Below are 17,953 nucleotides of genomic sequence, written 5' to 3'. Positions count from 1 at the left end.
GTCAGAGGATAATTATCTGCCAGAAGTAGTTTCCTAAACACTAGGAAGAGACCTACAAAAGCATAGAAAGCAATCTAAACAGCACGGCAGGGAAAACATCTCAGCGATCTGAACTGCTTGCTTTAAGCCTGACAAGCTAATGCTCAGTTTCCAGTAAGTGTAATTAATGATACCAAAGCTCTTCCTAGAAAAAAAAATGTACTTGCAACAAAATCTACAACTTTTATAATAAAGCTTTTCACTCCTAAAATTGGTATTAAGAACTGACTCTGACCGCAGCCAGTACCCACATCGCTAGGTTATGACGCTCTCAGAGATGAAGCATCACAGTTACACAGTCACCTCCAAAGCTCTAAAAACTGCATACAAACCTTTCCTTGAGAAACTGCAATGTAAAAATCTATAGTGAATATCAGCATTTCTAACACTTTTCAAGAATTTTCGAGTTTTATGAAAAACAGAGGAACTGAGGATGAAAATACTTGAATCATATTGACTTGACAACTTCAGCTTCTTGCTGTGGTCTCAGTCAAAGAGGGGAGAGCAGAATTCAAGTCAGAAAACCCCCACATATTTACAGTTCGTCTAAGTAACAGGTTCCAGCAGAAGTAGTGGCACATAAAATTACCCACGCAGGCACTTCACCCAGTCAGAGAGGCTTTTGCTGATGGTCAGAATCCCTCATTGCTAACAAGAACACCAAGGAGAACTAATCTGATTTTCTGGTTTCATTTAGATGGCTATAGACTAAGCAGAATGTTTCTTTTTCCACCTAAGTGAAACACAGACCCTCAGACAGTAATTTCTCCGAGTTGCTTCTGACCAGGGCCCTAGTGGAATCAGCAGCCAGCGCCTGCAGTTCCACTCCACATAAACAGCAGCAGAAGCCAGACATCCTTCCCTGAAAGAAATAACTCAGGTGTGTTGCACCCGTGACTGTGCTACAGTGCAGGTGGCTTTATGGACTGGCTACAGGTCTGCTTTGAAAGAAGACCCTACTAGAACGAGTCTCAAAAGCTAAAGGGAAATAAAGGCTTTGCAATGAGAAACAGTATTGCTTTTCTAAGGCTTCGTATAAAGCCACTTCAGAGTCTGCAAGGCAATACCAAGGAAGGATTTTCCTCACATGGTACTTTTTTTCAGTAAATAATCTTTAATTTGCTCCCCCAAAAGTGCAATGTTTTTTCACAAGACACTATCCCCTTATGGCTCACAAGAACTCAGCAGTGCCAATGGGCTTGAACAATAACAGGGTCTTCTAACATTTAAGGTTACTCAGATAATTCCAGCACATCCTTCTGAATAAAGGCAACTAAGGAAAGGTTAAGATACCTTGTAGAAGTGTTTCCGTGGTGGTGCGCTGCTTCATGATCCGCCTGTCTTCTATTTCGCTACCGGATCCTACATCCTCTTGAATCTCTACGTCAGAATCATCATTATCTGGTTAAAACAAGAACAGTTGATAAGTATCACCCAAACCAACTCATAACTCAGAACAGCAGTTGGACACAAGAGATGCTACCAGTCTACCTTTGTTCAAGTCCAAGATTAATTAAAAATACAGTGGCAGACAGACATCCGTGTCCTAAGAAAGGCATCCTTCTGCACATCAGTGCCAAAGAAGCATACAATATAAACAATTGTCTAAGGACAACCCTCAGATTGTACCATAAAGGCGCTGTTCCTAATATACTCTCCGGGTATGAAGCATACCTACAGCCAGAAGGTGCTATTTCAGCAACTGATGTAAAGATAACAATCTTTTTAAAAGCATTTGGAAAGTCTGCACTTATTACTACACCTCCTAGCCTTTTACCCTGACATAAGCAATATCAAAAAACCTGTCCCCTTTGACTCTTTGCCTTTCATTTAATCGTAGGTTAGAAAGACACAGTGAGACATCCCCAGATAAACGAAAGCAGTGCCAGCCAAAGCCAAGAGGGCTGGAGAGACAGGAAAGCTTCCAAAGATGCAGGAACTTCTTCCAATATTTTCATTATCTGCCTTTGTTTTCTTCTTCCTATCCAAACTAAAGCCTATTTAGTCCCTTATTCCCAGTTCCCCAGTCACCAGATTGGAACGAACCTAAAGGACTTAGATTAAATTGTCCTTCAGATGTTTGAAAGGATGACAAAAGTCTTCAGACATTTAAAAGTGCTTGCAAAGAAAAGGGCAGCCTGCTCTCCGTGTCAGCTAAGCAAGTCCTATCTTGAGGTTCACATGCACAGTCAATCAAAGAGACTGAACCTATTCTGAAGCAAAACAGCGGGTGGAAAGTTGGTGCAGAAGTACGTGTGTGGAAAGTCTGGAGCAGGCTCTGCTCCGTTTAAATGTCCTTCTATCCCATGAGCTTTTTTCCCTCAGGCTGCCCAGAGAAGCTGTGGCTGCCCCATCCCTGGAGGTGTTCAAGGCCAGGTTGGACAGGGCTTGGAGCAACCTGGGCTGGTGGGACGTGACCCTGCCCAGGGCAGGGGGGTGGAACTGGATGATCTTCGAGGTCCTTTCCAACCTAAACCATTATACGACTCCCTCTCTCCTTGTTCATGCCAGCCCTGTTTGTGCAAGCTCCTTGACTCCCTAAGACCACGCTGTTCTTTCCAGCTACTACCCACTTGTATTTATTTACTTCCTTCTTCAAACATTCAATCCATGAGCCAGGTCCTCAGCTCCTGTCATGAACTCTTCTCTCTCTTGTAGAGATGAGCCCCCCTACACCAGCTGATCCCACAGCTCAGCGCTGATCCTGTGTGGTGGCCCGCCCGCAGGAGCCCATGGAAGTCAGCTGTGCTACGACTAACCCAACAGGACCCCGTGCGAGGTCAGCACCCAGTGCAGCAACGATGGCTGTTAATTATTTGGAGAAAATAGGCAATTCTTTCCTAGGTACATTTAATTACACACATGTCTGAGCTGAAAATAGAAATAACTACTTTAATTATGATTAGTAATGAACTGACACATCTTTGCAATATTTAATTACTGGACAATATACAAATATTAGACATTTTTCCATAATCTTTTTCATTGCAATATGAAGTTAATGACAAAATATAACAGCACGGGATATATTTGATACCCTGCTAAGATTATGAGGCTCCAGCAATGTTAGCTACGATTTCTATTTGTGTTGCACTTTCTTCTTTGGCAAGCGAAGGAATCACTCACTGCTGTGTGACCTGAATACCGTTTCTAGTTTCGGTGTTCAGGAGAGTGAGGTTTTGATCAGCCCTTACCCAGGCAAACTCTTTGGGAAGAGCCACGTGGAGCCTAAATAAAGGATTCACGTTCGTGCTCTCTAAGTTAAAGAGTGAGGCTACCTCGTCTGTGATGGCTCCTACTGCTACTACTAAAACGCCCTTGATCTTACTTTGTGGTTGAGGTTTTTTCCCTTCTTTTTTTTTTTGTTTTTGTTTGTTGTTGTTGTTGTTTTTAAGCAATTTCTCCCTTTCAGGTTCTGTCTTTTCTGCTCCTCCTGTTATACAGCACCACTGGCCAGGGCAGAGGATGCTGCAGAGAGCCCTTACTATATACCTTGCCAAACCATTTTTATTCCACCCCCATTAGCACTTTCTGCTTCTCGCTGGGATCTCCTGAGCACGAGCTGCCAGCCGAGACAGGGACTAATGGAACCAGTGCTCTCCGCTGACAACCCAAAGTGGCAAATGCAGCCAACACCACTTTGGGGATAGGACTTACAGCAGAGAGGCACAGCGATGGGATCCTGCTCTGGTTGGGGGCACAGCTGTAACAACATGGGGCTTTAATTTTACATTTCATTTTCCTGGAAAATGTTTTTTGGTTTTTTTTTTTAACTTTTTGTGATAACAGACTTCAGGTATATCATGTAAAATACATTTCCCCTGGGAAAAAGCAGCAGTAAGAAGACAAGAATAAACAGGAATAAATCTGCCACCTTCCTTCTGCTCTCTGTAGAAGTGCTCCTTCCTACCTACCCACGCTGACGGCTTAATGCTCTCCTGAGCCACGTGAACCCCTCCAGCTCCCTGCAGCACTCCAGCCATTTCTGACCCATTTCAACTTGCCAAAAGGAAGCTCATCTCATCATATAATTTCCCACAGTATCTTTCAGATGGGAAGTGGGACTTACAGGAAGATCCCAGGGTGAATAAGTGCCCTGTGACAGAAGTGATACCTACTGTGGAGAGTGCATCAGTGGCTGGAGAGCCCCAACCTGCTGCTTTAAGAAAGGGTTTAAAAGCAGCTTTTTTTCCCCCCTCTCACCCAGCCCTTTTCTTCTTTCCCTCGGGTTCTCTGCTACCATCCATCCCCCCTTTCTCACGCCATTTCTTTTATCTTTCTGCCCCGCTGACTCAGATGTTGTGGCTCTTGCCTGACAGCGATGAAGTCAGTTTTCTGCTGTTCAGCCCACGCGTGGACAGCACAGAATACCTCTGCCAGCCCCAGACAAGCACGCCTTGGGCCCCCAGCTCTACCTCTTGTCTTTCACAGTGTGTTCCACAAGCCAAGCCAGTACCAAATGCACGCCTAGTTTTCATTTACGCCTTTAAAAATCCTGGATTGCTTTTCAGTACAAATGAAGAGAAGATTAATCAGGTGAATTATCAGCGTATAAGATCAGTGCGTAATTTTTCCTACCAAGTTGTACTTTAAAACACATCTTGTTACTGATCTATGGCAAGAGTTTGGATTTTCTTTGACTAGCCTAGCTGGAATTCCGACATACGAGCAGAAAGCATCACTGTGCTGCTATAGTGAACGCACACCAGAGCGTCAGAAAAGTGGCAGCTGCAAACGCAAATTCAGCTGAACATCTGAGCCTCAAAGCCTCCTGCCCGCCACTTGGAAAGACATTGAACACCTTTTTCATTTACCCCAAAAAATAAACATATTGCTATAACCCAGCTCAATGGCTCCTAGCACTAAGCCCAGCTCTGTCCAGTATACAACCCCAGTTATCATCAGCTGAGCAGAATTGTGCCGGGCCAAAATCCCGAGGACACAGAAGCAGAGTATATTGCTGAAAATTTATTTAAGTACACAAGATAAAGACAAGCTGAGTACAGGGTTCTTAACGGGAGTGACCTAGTGCAATACTGTGTGTGACTTGTCCTAGACGGAGCACTACAGGGTTCCACCATCCTACATCCCTCATGCACGTGCCCGCTGTGTCCAGTTTTCAACAAGATACTTTTGGTATTCATAAAGAGATGACAATTCAGAAAGTTTCATTCAACAACATACAGAAAGAGATTGCTTGTTGCCCTAGGAGAAGTCGCAACCACATCTGTGTAATACTGCATAACAGAAATTACAATGCGTCAATTCCGGGGAGACAAGGAACATTCTGTATGGAGAAAATGTAGATTTTTCTCAGTATCAGCACAAAGCAACGAAGATAATAAAGCATACTACTACAAATTCCCACGTACGAGTACATGGAGTACAGAACACACTCTAATGGAGCTGGCTTATGAGATTTGAACCGGTTTACATGAAGATTATTTGACTTTTCACAATAAACTGCAATTCAGCAATCCACGTGCCCAAATTTAGGCCGACGCTGGCAGCTTACTGGAGCTTAAGGCTGGTATTTTAACGAGCTCCTGTATTTTTACTACAAAAAGGTAATCAACAGAACGGTTCTATAAACTCTGTTTGGCCCATTTCCCCACCGCTGGGATTTACTCTACTGCGCGGAGAACACTGGCAAAACATCAGACTACCCGAGAGAGAAAACACTGGGATTTTAAACTCCACTTGCCTTACATTTCAATACTTTCATTTCATAAAGGTGGGTTTCAGTCAACTAAATTAGTTTCAATTTAAAGCAATCCAGCCACAAAAAGTGCCTCCTGGTTACCACTGAAAAAACACTGCTCTCAGAAGAGGCGTTATTTGTTCCAAAGCACACCTACTGTTTCCGGAAAAAAAAACAGAGCAGATACCTGGACTGATAATACTATATTTAAATGATTTAATTTTTGGTAATTTGCAACGCTTGAAGGAAAACCAGCATGATTTAATAACTTACCAGTGATTTCATTACAGATTTGTTAGTTTGCATAAATATTCAAGTAAATGTATCCAACTGTAAAATAAGAAGGTACTGTGGTGAAGATAATGAGCACAAAGGACATCGTTTATCGATATGCTTTAGAATTAGATGTAAGCGTTGTTTAGCATGTTCAATTTCATAATAAAAATCACTGCTTTGAAAACACAGGCACTGGCTCCAGAGCAATTACTGGATTCACCAGGATGTTGATTTTGGTGAAAAAATATCATGAGAAAAATCAATTGAGCAACTGTCAGCCACTTCATCCAAAATAAAATCCATTTAATAAATAGCATGAAATTTTAGAACAGGAGGAAAAATTAAAATTTTAGAACAGGAGGAAAAATAAAACAAGCAATGGGGTGGATTGGGATTTTAATGTGACCAAAGGGAGAGGCAAGTTCAGTTCCACCAAACCCATACTCTTGTCTCACCAAACGCAGACACTAGTCGTGTACATCAGCCTGAATACTTACAGATTTGCAGCTCTGCAAGTCAAACTGGAAGAAATGCTTCGATATACACATTTCAGCAGGGAACATCCTTTGTCCTTAGCACAAACCCGAGATCCTTCATCTGATCTCTCTGAGAAAAGTTCATGCTGGTACTGAGAGCTTGGATCAAACTCCAAACACCTGTGGCTCCTACTAACTTCAGCAGAAAGATTGGATGTTCAGACCTGCCTATGCTAAAACCGGGCAATAACACACCAACAAACACCAACCAGTAGGTTGTAGAGGTCTAAGTGCACTTTCTTACCTCACTTGGTCATTTTAAAATGGTCTATTGGTACAGTATCCAAAGTCCCATTTTTAACAGTAAGGATGATTAACCACTGCCCAGGGAAGCAATAGGTCTCTGTCACTTGAAATAATTAAAAATAACTCTCGATGACAAGCTCCATTTACACTGGGATTTGTAGTCTTGGCACAGGAATAAGTAGCTAAGATATTTTTTGGCCCATTTTATAGAGAAGTCATATTCGGCAACCATAAATATTTCTAATGAACTTAAAAGCCAAGAGTCCATCAAAGTACTATTAAATTAGAACACGAATTTGCAATTATTGAACAAGCAAAACACAAGACTATTGTGGACAAATTCCAAGTATCTGTTACAAGAAGACGGATGGTCTGAGCATCCTCCTGGTGACAGTGCTGAGCATTAGCAATATCACCCAGGCATCTCGCCCTTGTGGGAATTACCCTGCCGCATTTCAAATGCCACAGTTGTCGCAATGGGACTTTTGGTTTATCTGCTGTCAGATTTTAAAGCATCAATTCTGGAGGAGAAAGAGTACAAGAGATTCGGCACAGCACCCAACTGCAACAGCGTCACGCGATTTGCTATCCGAAGCACGACATCTATATTTGCTGTGTTTAATTGAGCAAGATGATGGGGCTAAGCGCATTTGGCTTGGCTGTCAGAAAAGAAAGAGTTACCTTGGCAAGTAGAACTGGCCAAGGAAACACTTTGGTTGGGTATCGAGCAGAATTGAAGCTCCCCAGGAGCATCGGTTAATCCTGTTGTTATTGCTGAGCAATATTGAAGTAGTGCAAATCTCACAATGGATGTTTATTCATTCTACAGACCAAGCAAGAGTACGCCAGGTGGGCTGACGGGTGCGGCACGCCAGAAAGTGGTACAGTCAACAAAAAAAAATGCAATTTTTACAGTAAATACTTTTGTAAACTGAAATCAAATCCTAGGCATAGCGTTACCCAGAAGAAATACAGGAAATATTTTGAAAGATTCAATTTCTTTTTTAATATATTTAAATTTTTTTTTTTTACTTTTTTTAACTTTAGTTTATAAAGTCTGCTTTTAAATTGACAAAATAAAAATTAAAAAAATGCAAGGAAACACACATGAAAAAGTGCATAAAAAAGTAAGCAAAAGATCTGTAAATGAAATAAGCTGATTAGTCTGAAAAAATGTATTTCAGTCTAGAAACATTTCCAGTTGTTACTTTTTTGCTCAGCAAACATGTTTTTTCAACCTTAGATGAACCTGTAAAAAACATCTTGAATTTCTGCCGTGGTCAGTGACCTTCCTGGCCCTCTCCTCTCACACCAAACCATTATCAGAGCAACTCTTCACGTATCTACACCTGACAATAGTTCTATCAACAGCCTTTGCAGTGCTCATCCGAGCAGTGCCTAATATAATGTTTTAAGAGTCACCGTTCCATTAACCACAAGGAAACCAAGCTCCGAGTTTCAGTCAATTGGCATTTGTTACTTCGCACCAACCTTGGATGTGCCACAGAGGCAGCACACTGCGTGAAAAACACCACATCGTATAGTGGTTTCTCTAAGAGCATCTTATGCAAAATAAAGATTACAAAAATCACAGTAATTTACTTACTGCTCATCACAAAAAACATTTCTGTCCTGCTGGAAATACTTAATTGCACATATTTTCATCATGTAAATAATACTCAAAGCCTGATCTGTAGCTGGAGTTCAACATCTTTATATAATTTAAGAACGGGTTTTCATGCAACTTAGTGTTAGCTTTGCTTTTTTTTTTTTTTTTTTAGCACAGTGGTTTTATGGGGATGCTCTGTCAGAGAAAAAAAAAAAAAAAAAAAGATTTGCAATAAATGCTAGCAGAAGAAAAGCAAAGAACCAGCCTGCTTCTGAGAGACACTAAGCATTTTTGCAAATTTTATGCGAGTACCGTGACATATCCACAGGCTTCCTATATTCTTAACACAGACCTGCACAATTCAACCTACATTTCACAGGTCTGCTTTACAAGAAATATGATTTGGGTTTCTCTGGTGTTAGTTCAGTCTGAAACTCAGAGAACTGTCCAGAATTCCTGCAACTTCTGCTGCAGAGAACCGAACTGTTAATTTGCAATCCTACTTCCCAAATTAGCAGGAGATAAGGTCAAAGGAACCAGACAATAAGAGAACTGCATCAATTACAAAGGTACGCAAAGGTAAGAGTGCTTACAGGGGCAGAATGGATGCTGACTTTTATCAGTTAATGGTAACAAATTTATCACGATTCCAGCCTATGCTGTTAGAAGAGCCTCATTAAGTGTTTTGCAGCTCTCAAGGGCAAAGTGTAATGAGAGTTAGAGAACCTTCCCTTTCCCTTGCAGGAGGCACTGGCCCCGTGCTACCCCTTCGCGTAGGAAAGCAATGAATCTGTTCAAACAAAGCTCACCTCTCCACCCCAGACCTTGAAGATTCAGCCGGAGAGTCTTAGGAGACATGAGGGCAGCCTGCCCACCTTCCACCGAGCGGAGCTGCAAGGGAAGAAGCTAATCCTTTCACCCCCACTGCATGGCCAAGACCAAGTCAGAGCTGGGTCTACTTGAACAGTCTGGTGAGCAGGCACAATGGATTTGCTGGTTTGAAGGTCCAGACAGCAAAAGCCCTAAATTCTTTCACAAACCAAAGATGGAAGACAACTTAGGATAAAAGCACTTTGCTTTGGGTGGGGGGCATTACTTAAAAATGCAAGTGGAATAAGCAAGTATTTTCTCCTCCTAAAACCTACTTTAGAAAGATACTTCCGATGATGAAAAGTCCTTCTTTAATCTTCCCTGTGTCCATCTCATTAACAGGGCGCATCCTATCTTAGAAGGAGGGTACAGCACCCAGGATCCCCAAACACAGGTGAAAGAAGGTTTAAGTGCTCACACCTGTAGCGCTTCACACCATCTCCCTGCAATACTCACAATGCTCACAGTACTGCGTTGATAAAATCACTGACTGCCAGACCAAGGTTGTAGGGCTCTTGGGAAGCCTCGAGGGCAGAAACTCCATCCCTTATTGTGCTTCCTATTTCTAGTGTGAATTTCACTATTAACCTTTGGGGCGGTTTGGGCAGGCAAAGCTGTTCAGTGATGCTGCACCGATTCTGCTGCTGTTCCTTTGCTTCCTCTTGTGAAAAATACGTATTTTTTTCATGAGTAGGATGCTCGGATTAATGGAACCATTCTGTAAACATACACCTAATAGGGCACTATGCCCTATACACCAACCTCTGCATTCTCTTACCAAAACAAATCTCTCGGTTTCAAATTGTATGAAGGGCATAATTTAACTAATAATGAGAGGAGGAGAGAGGGGTCTGGTCTAAGGGGAGAGCACAGCCTGGTACCTGATCATTATATGTTAGCAAACCGTGGTCTCAGAGAGCTTTACAACATTCAATAAATTAACCTTACAGCATGCAGTAATGAAACCGTGCTCTGTGCTCACGACTGCGGAAACAGCCTCTGAGAGCCAAATTTATTGTCTCAGTTACACCTCTGCAACTCTGCAGACTTCCACACCATGCGCAGATAAAGGCAGACTGGAGCTGACAAAGATGACTTGATTTTCCAAGGTTACAGGACAGTCAATAAATGAGCCAGCACTGAAAACCAGGATCCTGGTGCTCTTATCACTAGAATAAATACTAATTATGACAATTAGGTACTTGAATAAAGATGTATTATGGTAATATTTTCAGGTCATTAAAAGTCATAATAATGTGTTCTTAGGTGGCAGTTAAATCACTCACTAAAAGGCAAGGTTCGTGTTATTTCAGAGATGCAAAATGACAGAATAGTTTTCCAAGTGAAAATCCACAGAAGGCAGATCAGCAGATTTTCACGTTATACTTCACACCGCTAATTACTGATGATAGATGTTGTCTCATCTTCAACTTATTTACCCTGGAAACGGTCAGACAGCAGGACCTGGACTTTTTCACTCGAAGTAAATCCTTGAAACCATTCCACATTCTTGTAATTTATATTACAAATCCTATGTTTCAGTTCAAACTCCTTCATTTTTTACTGCATTGACAGTAGAAGATAAGATCAAAGATAGGCAGAAATGAGTGAATTTCATAGAATCACAGAATAGTTTGGATTGGAAGGGACCTTTAAAGGTCATCTAGTCCAACCCCCCTGCCACGGGCAGGGAGACCTTCAACTAGAACAGGTTGCTCAAAGCCCTGTCCAACCTTACCTCGAATGTTTCCGGGGATGGGGCATCTCCCACCTCTCTGGGCAACCTGGGCCAGGATTTTATCATCCTCAGAGTAAAAAATTTCTTCCTTATATCTCATCTAAATCTCCCCTCTTCCAGTTTAAAACTGTTCCCCCTCGTCCTATGGCTCCCCTCCCTGATCAGGAGTCCCTCCCCAGCTCTCCTGGAGCCCCTTTAGGCACTGGAAGGGGCTCTGAGGTCTCCCCGGAGCCTTCTCTTCTCCAGGCTGAACCCCCCCAACTCTCCCAGCCTGTCCTCCCAGCATCTCCAGGGCCTCCTCTGGCCCCGCTCCAACAGCTCCGTGTCCTCCTGCTGTGGGGACCCCCCGAGCCGGAGGCAGCACTGCGGGGGGGTCTCCCCAGAGCAGAGCGCAGCAGAGGGGCACAATGCCCCCCTCGCCCTGCTGGCCACGCTGCGGGGGATGCAGCCCGGGATGCTGGTGGCTTGCTGGGCTGCCAGCGCACATTGCCGGCTCATGTTGAGCTTCTCATCAAGCAACACCCCCATGTCCTTCTCCTCAGACCTCTCTCTCTCCATCCCTTCATCCCCAGCCTGTATCGATACCAGGGGTTCCCCCAACCCAGGTGCAGGGCCCTGTGCTTTTACTTTCATCAGCTTGCTCTGAAAATCTCTGCCAGCAACCAAACTGTGAAGCGCAACTTTTGTGTCTTTACTCAATTTCAGCTTTCATGAACTCTCCCTCTGATCCTGAGAATTAACTTGCCTTCTATTTCCTCCCACTACCATATAAAAATGCACATATTGCAATATTAAATTCACGGGGGTAATTAATGAGGAAGTTCTTGCTGACGCTTGGCTCAAAAGGAGCAAAATCTGGTTTGTTAGCTTTCTACAAAATCTCAAGAGGTTATTATTCCCTTCTGATCCTCAGCTAGAATCCTAATTAATTAAGAGTAAGTTTAGAAAAAAAGAAAAAAAAATCCCATTTTTTAATTGCATTCACATTTTGCAGGTACACTAAAACCAAGCAAATGCGAGCAGGCAAACATGGATGACACTTTGAAGATTAGCGATGTATTAAAGAGGATTTCAAGCTGAGAGTTTTTCATCTGTGAAAGTTATGATCTGATAGATACATCACAAAGAATTAGTCCCAACACATAACCAAACTCAGTGCCACGCAACAAGGCAGGCTAATTGTTGAGGACAGAAATTACAGTCTGGTTTTGCAAAGCACACCAGCACCACGTGTAACACGAGGCAGCCAGGCAGTCCCACAAACCAATGAGACTACTCACCTACACGCAAGCATTTTGCTGAGTAGAACCCTCTAATCAGATTTGTTTGCAAACAAACCCTTCATCAGCAATCCCACCGTGCTGGGACAAGTGCTGTGTCCACAGCAAGCCCGTACACGTGTTGAGAATAGTAAAATGAAGGCTAAAAATCCGCTCACTGCAATTGCACAGTGCGTTTAGCGTATGACTGTTTTCATTCCTCAGCGCTGCAGGTAAAATTCACAAGGCAGAGGAGCGTTTCACAGAGGTTAGGTTCCCTATTTCACCGTTGTCCTTTTAAAGTTATTATCCTTCCACTTTTTCTAATGTAGCCCGTTGACTCTGTCATCTACCCCATGTCCCCTCCGCTTCATGCTTGTAAGTGGATACTTATACATGAAGTAGCGAGTACTTAACAATTTCTCTGCTAATAAAAGCGGTGAAGAAAATCTCACTTACTTCCACTCTTAAGCAGGTGCTGTTCCTCTTCCTTCAGCCTGTTCTGCATAAGACGTAGCATGTTTGCTGTTTCCTGTAAGAGGTGAAAACAACCGAGTTAGAAAAGCTGCCACATTGCACAGCCAAGTAGCTAATTGGATGGTCCCACAACAACCGTTAACAGCACTCACAGGTAGAACGAGATTAGAAAATTTCAGCATTGAAAGCATTTTATGAAAAAAAGGTCTTAATTGAAACATGGGAGCTCCTGCTTACTTTGCCCGTGAGGGTCAGGATATAAAGCATATACTCAGGTAAAACAGTGCATTGAAAATCAACCATACGTTCCCACTGGCTGAAACCTCACTTATCCCGTTGAAAATGAGCTCACTTGTCTTCATCCCACAGAAAATTACTGCTGATACAGAATGGAAGTTGCTTTCTTTGGAAAGCAGTCTCCGGTAGTTGTTTTCAACCAATACTCCATTAAACACCAGAAGTAGTTTGTGAAATGACAGCAGCTTCATAACACACAAACCAACCCCGAATAAATTCACACATTTCCACGCATGCAAACAAAATGGGAGCAACAAGCCCTATCACTAAGCTGGAGACGTATAGCCATACACTGTGACATAGAATTCGGGTGCAAAGGAGAACCATGACAGTAAGACTGCAGAAAGTAATTTGTTGATTGTTCTTTTAGCAGGTTGTTAGATAAAAATACGCTGAGAAGCACTATTGTAATGACGGTACGATAAAGTTATGGCAAATGCAGTTCAGAGCAAATGGAAAAAGGCAGGAAGAACAGTGGTTGCTGTGCTGAGGAAAAGAAGCAAATCACAAATCTCAATCCCTTCAAATGAAGGCCAATGATAATAGAAAATGTTACCAAAGGGCCCACAAAGACTTATAAAACCCAAGTCTCGCAGTCAACTGAGTAAGAAATGTGACAGCCCAGAAGGGAAGAAGCAGGCTGATGGTACTGGGGCAGTGGCAGTTAAGACAGACGTCCTCATTCCAGTATAATGGATTAGTAGGAAAACACGGCTGGCTCTGCAGACAGGAGCTGATGAGAGTAATTTTAATCTACCAGGTCTCTAGACCTGGTAGACTAAAGGGACTATTTGATTGCTGAACACTACAAAGCAATTGTAGGAGGTGTTTGGCTGAGTTCACGAAGTTCTCCATCCAGTTAGGACTAAAATCTAGCACAGATACCAAGAGACTGAATTTTAGGAACTAAGGTTCACTATTCCAATAGCAGCAGAAGAAAGAAAAATGTATTTTTAGCGACATCTAGTTTAAATTTGGGTAATGTTAATGGTGAGTATCAAATTAAACATGATGGAGTAGGTAGGATATGAATGCATACAATCAGATTCAGATAGAACCTACAATACTAAACAGGTGGCAGACAACTGATCGAAGGATTTGGCCACAAGTTTTGCTAATTTTAGTCTCTTCATTCCAGTCAAGCAAGACAAGTAGATGGGAAAGCTAACTGACTGTGGATCGAACTCAGATTTTTCTGAGTGTTTGATTTTTCTATGCAAAATATGCTTATAATTAGAACCACCAGTCAGTTTGACACAGTCGAATCTGCACATTTATAGTGCATTTGCAGAAAGGAAACATGGGTTTGGCTGGAATGTCCATGGGATAGAGGGAAGAAAGTAAGAAGAGCATCTGAAAATGGTTGAACGGTGGGCAACCTTTTTACACATTCAGGTGGAAACATATCTCCATACATATGGCAATAGTGTGCTAGCTGAGAGAGGACAATCTCCTCCCACCAACCTCTAAGCAGCAGCAAACCACCAAGTCCCTCCCAGCACTCATGGAAGTTGCTGGAAACAGAGGGCTGGGGACTGGTTGGCGTGACGCATCACATCTTGGCATAAACATCTATGGCTTGGGAGTTGAAATTCATGCCGAAACAGCTTGCAGAGAATATGCTTACAGGTGGTAAGGGGAATTGAGATAAGTCACCTGTACCTGGTGAGAAACCCAGCTCAGTGCCTCTCTCAAGGCCACAGAGGGAATAAATTCTGATCCAAAAATCTGCTTTGGACAACCATGCAAATTGTCTGCCGTACAAACTCTCCAGTACTAACAGAGGCTCCACGGATGCTAGGAAGACTGCTAATGTATAAATAACACTGCAAAACCGAAGCAGGCACGACAGCTTTCAGGGCTGTAGAGCAGAAAGGTCATGATGCAAAATCATACTGAATGAGACACTCCAGCAGCAACTTGCAACAATATGAACTACTGAAATCTCTGAAATGATGGATGTATATTCTGCAGGGAGAAGCTAATTCTATCTGCAAGAACAAGGAAGGAAAAAAGACACAAGCATATTTTTATAACTTGTTCCATGTAGATGCAAAACATTTTAAATACCCTATTTAGGAAACTGCTCTTCTTTATTAATTCTCTCTATAAGGAACGAATGACAGTGAGGACAGAAGAGTGTGACTGAAGATTAAAGGAAAGGGAAGAGGCAAGGATGCTGAGGACAGTGCCATTATAGTAAGCGGGCCAGTAAAGGTTACCTGCCTCCCCTCGATCCATGCTGTTGACCACGACACAATTGACCTCCATATAGCGGCAACACATCTGCACGCTGCCTGCAAACCTGCACACAGTCCCACTGAGAAGAAAGGTAACCACTGCAATAATTAACATTTTCCATCCCCCTCAGTGTTAGCAAAGCCTTTTTAAAGACTGATGAAAGTCAAAACGAATGTGGACGTGAGGCAAAATTTTCAGAGGTTTCTAGCTACCGCTGTTTCCTTCAGTCTCTGTAACACATGCCCATTCCAAGACCTCCCTCTGCACCAGTGGGTCCCAACATTTTCTGACTGAGCCTCACAGTTGCTGTCTTCTTTCCCTACCTCTTCCACCCCATCCGGTTTCTCCCAGTCAGTCATAAAATTCAGATAGTTATTTAATCAAGTCTTGCCCCTGGCCCCAGCAAACATTTAGAATACAGCCTCCCCACTGCTATGTCTTTGGGACAAACGGAGCAAGCGAGGGATCAATCAGCCACCTGAACCTCAACCCCACTGGCTGTTGCAGCCTACACACTGCACATGGCAAAGAAATCCTACAGGGAGGAAAAAAAGAAAGGATATTTCCCAAATGTCACGGGATCAAATTCATAAACCCAGAAAACATTTTTAAAATGTTCACAGACCAGTGAAATAATGGGTACAGATATAATCATTGCCTAATACTGTAATTCCAGGCACACGTTAAGACAGCTGAAGCTGGCAATGCAGATTCAGTCAAATAAGCAGTCACCCTCCCCGGCACCCTGCGCCACTCGCTCCTTCCCTTTTATCACCCTCCTGCTCTGGTGTGAGCATTTGTGCAGCGACACAAAAGAAAGCCGGTGAAAACTAATCCATCAAAACAAAATTAAGCCAGGCAAATTCTCCAGTGCAGTTCAGCATGTGGCTACGCTAATTCTTGACTGGCACAGTGGAGGATGGGGTGCAGCAGTGGTAAGAACATGGGGTACTGTTTCAGCTTCAATGCTGGTTTATGGACTTAAACTACAAGAGAAATAAAGTCTAAGAAAATGGTTTAACCATACAGATGAGCCACTTCTCCCCCTTTCCTCTAGCCTCTTACTTGCGCTGCTGCCAGCAGTTCAGCTGACCTCCTACCAAGCCAGCCCAGAGACTTAACTGGCAGGAAAAAACGTTGATTTTCTACTGGTTTAGGTTTCTGAATAGCTCGATGCATGGTCGGTCAAATGCCGCAGTCTTGGGCTAAGGGAGCTGCCGAGACTGTACAACATTGTCCCTTTCAACAGCAGCCCATCGCTCCATCAGTTTAGCCATGCTGCCAGACTGCACCCTGCAAAAGCTTATCAAAAACTGCAGCAACAAAAACGATTTCAAAAGGGCAGCCTGAAACCAGCTGGAACCAGGATAGCATCAGTTAAGTGCTGTTTATAGTCCTTAACAAGTAAGATCTTCAAAGGAGGGGGCAGAAGCGATGGCAGATTATAAAAGTAAGCAAACAAAATTTATCATGTAATATTTTGAAGTTACACACTTACTTAAAAGAGAAATCTTAGATCTGTTAAAGTAGTGAAAGAATCACAACAGCTTCATTGTCTTAAGATTTTGAGTTTAAAAGCAATGACAACTTTTCAACAGCTGAGTCCACGGCAGTTTCAGCTTCTCTTTCTCACTGCTACTCCTCATGGCTGCAATCATGAGGCTGCATTTTTTGGCTTGACTGGCTTCCACCTTGCCTGCAGACACCACTCCCCACTTTTCACATTATCTTAACAGATGTGATTTATATCAGCTCAGCGACAACAAGACCATGCTAATCAGAGATGTTTTCCTGTTTTAGGCTGCCCACTTCCGTGTGACCCAGGGCTCCCGAAACGTGACAAGGGAGAAAAGCTAAGGGTGTGATGACCAGAACAGCGCAGATGCTCTTTCAACATGTAACGTTGTACAATGGACTTCAGTAGACTCCGCACAGGACAACAGTCATGTTTTCTGCACGGAGTGGCGGAGTGACAGCCCCGTGAAACAAGAGATGTGGTCCTGACCTCGCGAAGCACCCGTGGGGAACAGGCTGGGTGCCTCGGGATGCCATACCAGCAGGAGCCAACCTTTAAGCGCCTTGTTCAGCCTCTCCAGTAAACAAACAAGACTGCAGGCAAACACTGCACATACCTTACTCTACAAGCTAACTTTACCCAAATTAAGCAGCAGCGTACACTGTGGAACCACAGCGTCAAATTAATGCAATTAAAGTGCCAATTAACACAAAATCAGAGCCAGCCTGCTCTGTCAGAGAGGGCTCCCAGGCCTTTCAGGACACCAGAGATTATTGATGCTGAAAATCCTGCTTCAGAGGCAGACAGATCTCTGCTAAGATGGAACTTTTTCTCCTCTGTCTTGTGTATGCAGCCTTTCCTAGGTGTAAATCTGCTCTTTGACGAGTAATCAAATCAATCACTGCAAACTCAGAGCAGCCAGCCCAGCGAAACGGGCAGCACGGCAGGACTTGGTTGCCAACGCTTAGACCTGCAGAACAACCCTGGCTCCACGGGACCTTAAGAAGTCCCCCAGTCCAACCTCCTGCTCCAAGCAGGAGCAACGACAGGATCAGACCGCTGTGCTCAGGGCTTGAGCTAGCTGGGTCGCAAAAACCTCCAAGGACAGAGACCAACTAACCTGTCTGGGCAACCTGTTCCAGTACCCA

The 17,953-nt window shown here is 43.3% G+C and overlaps 1 protein-coding gene across 1 annotated transcript in view; it reads right to left on the bottom strand.

The window, feature by feature from the left end:
* Window positions 1–17,953, bottom strand: part of CLUAP1 (clusterin associated protein 1) — a 70,005-nt gene that overhangs the window by 12,121 nt on the left and 39,931 nt on the right. Inside the window, exons 8-9 of the mRNA XM_082490463.1 lie at window positions 12,734–12,806; window positions 1,333–1,440 (exon numbers count right to left, since the gene is read on the bottom strand). Coding sequence (XP_082346589.1) covers window positions 1,333–1,440; window positions 12,734–12,806 — 181 coding nt within the window. The remainder of the gene's footprint in view (window positions 1–1,332; window positions 1,441–12,733; window positions 12,807–17,953) is intronic.

The sequence above is a fragment of the Vanellus vanellus genome, assembly GCF_965231255.1.
Source record: "Vanellus vanellus genome assembly, chromosome: 14".
Classification (NCBI taxonomy): Eukaryota; Metazoa; Chordata; class Aves; order Charadriiformes; family Charadriidae; genus Vanellus; species Vanellus vanellus.
This window is presented reverse-complemented; position numbering and strand designations above follow the sequence as displayed.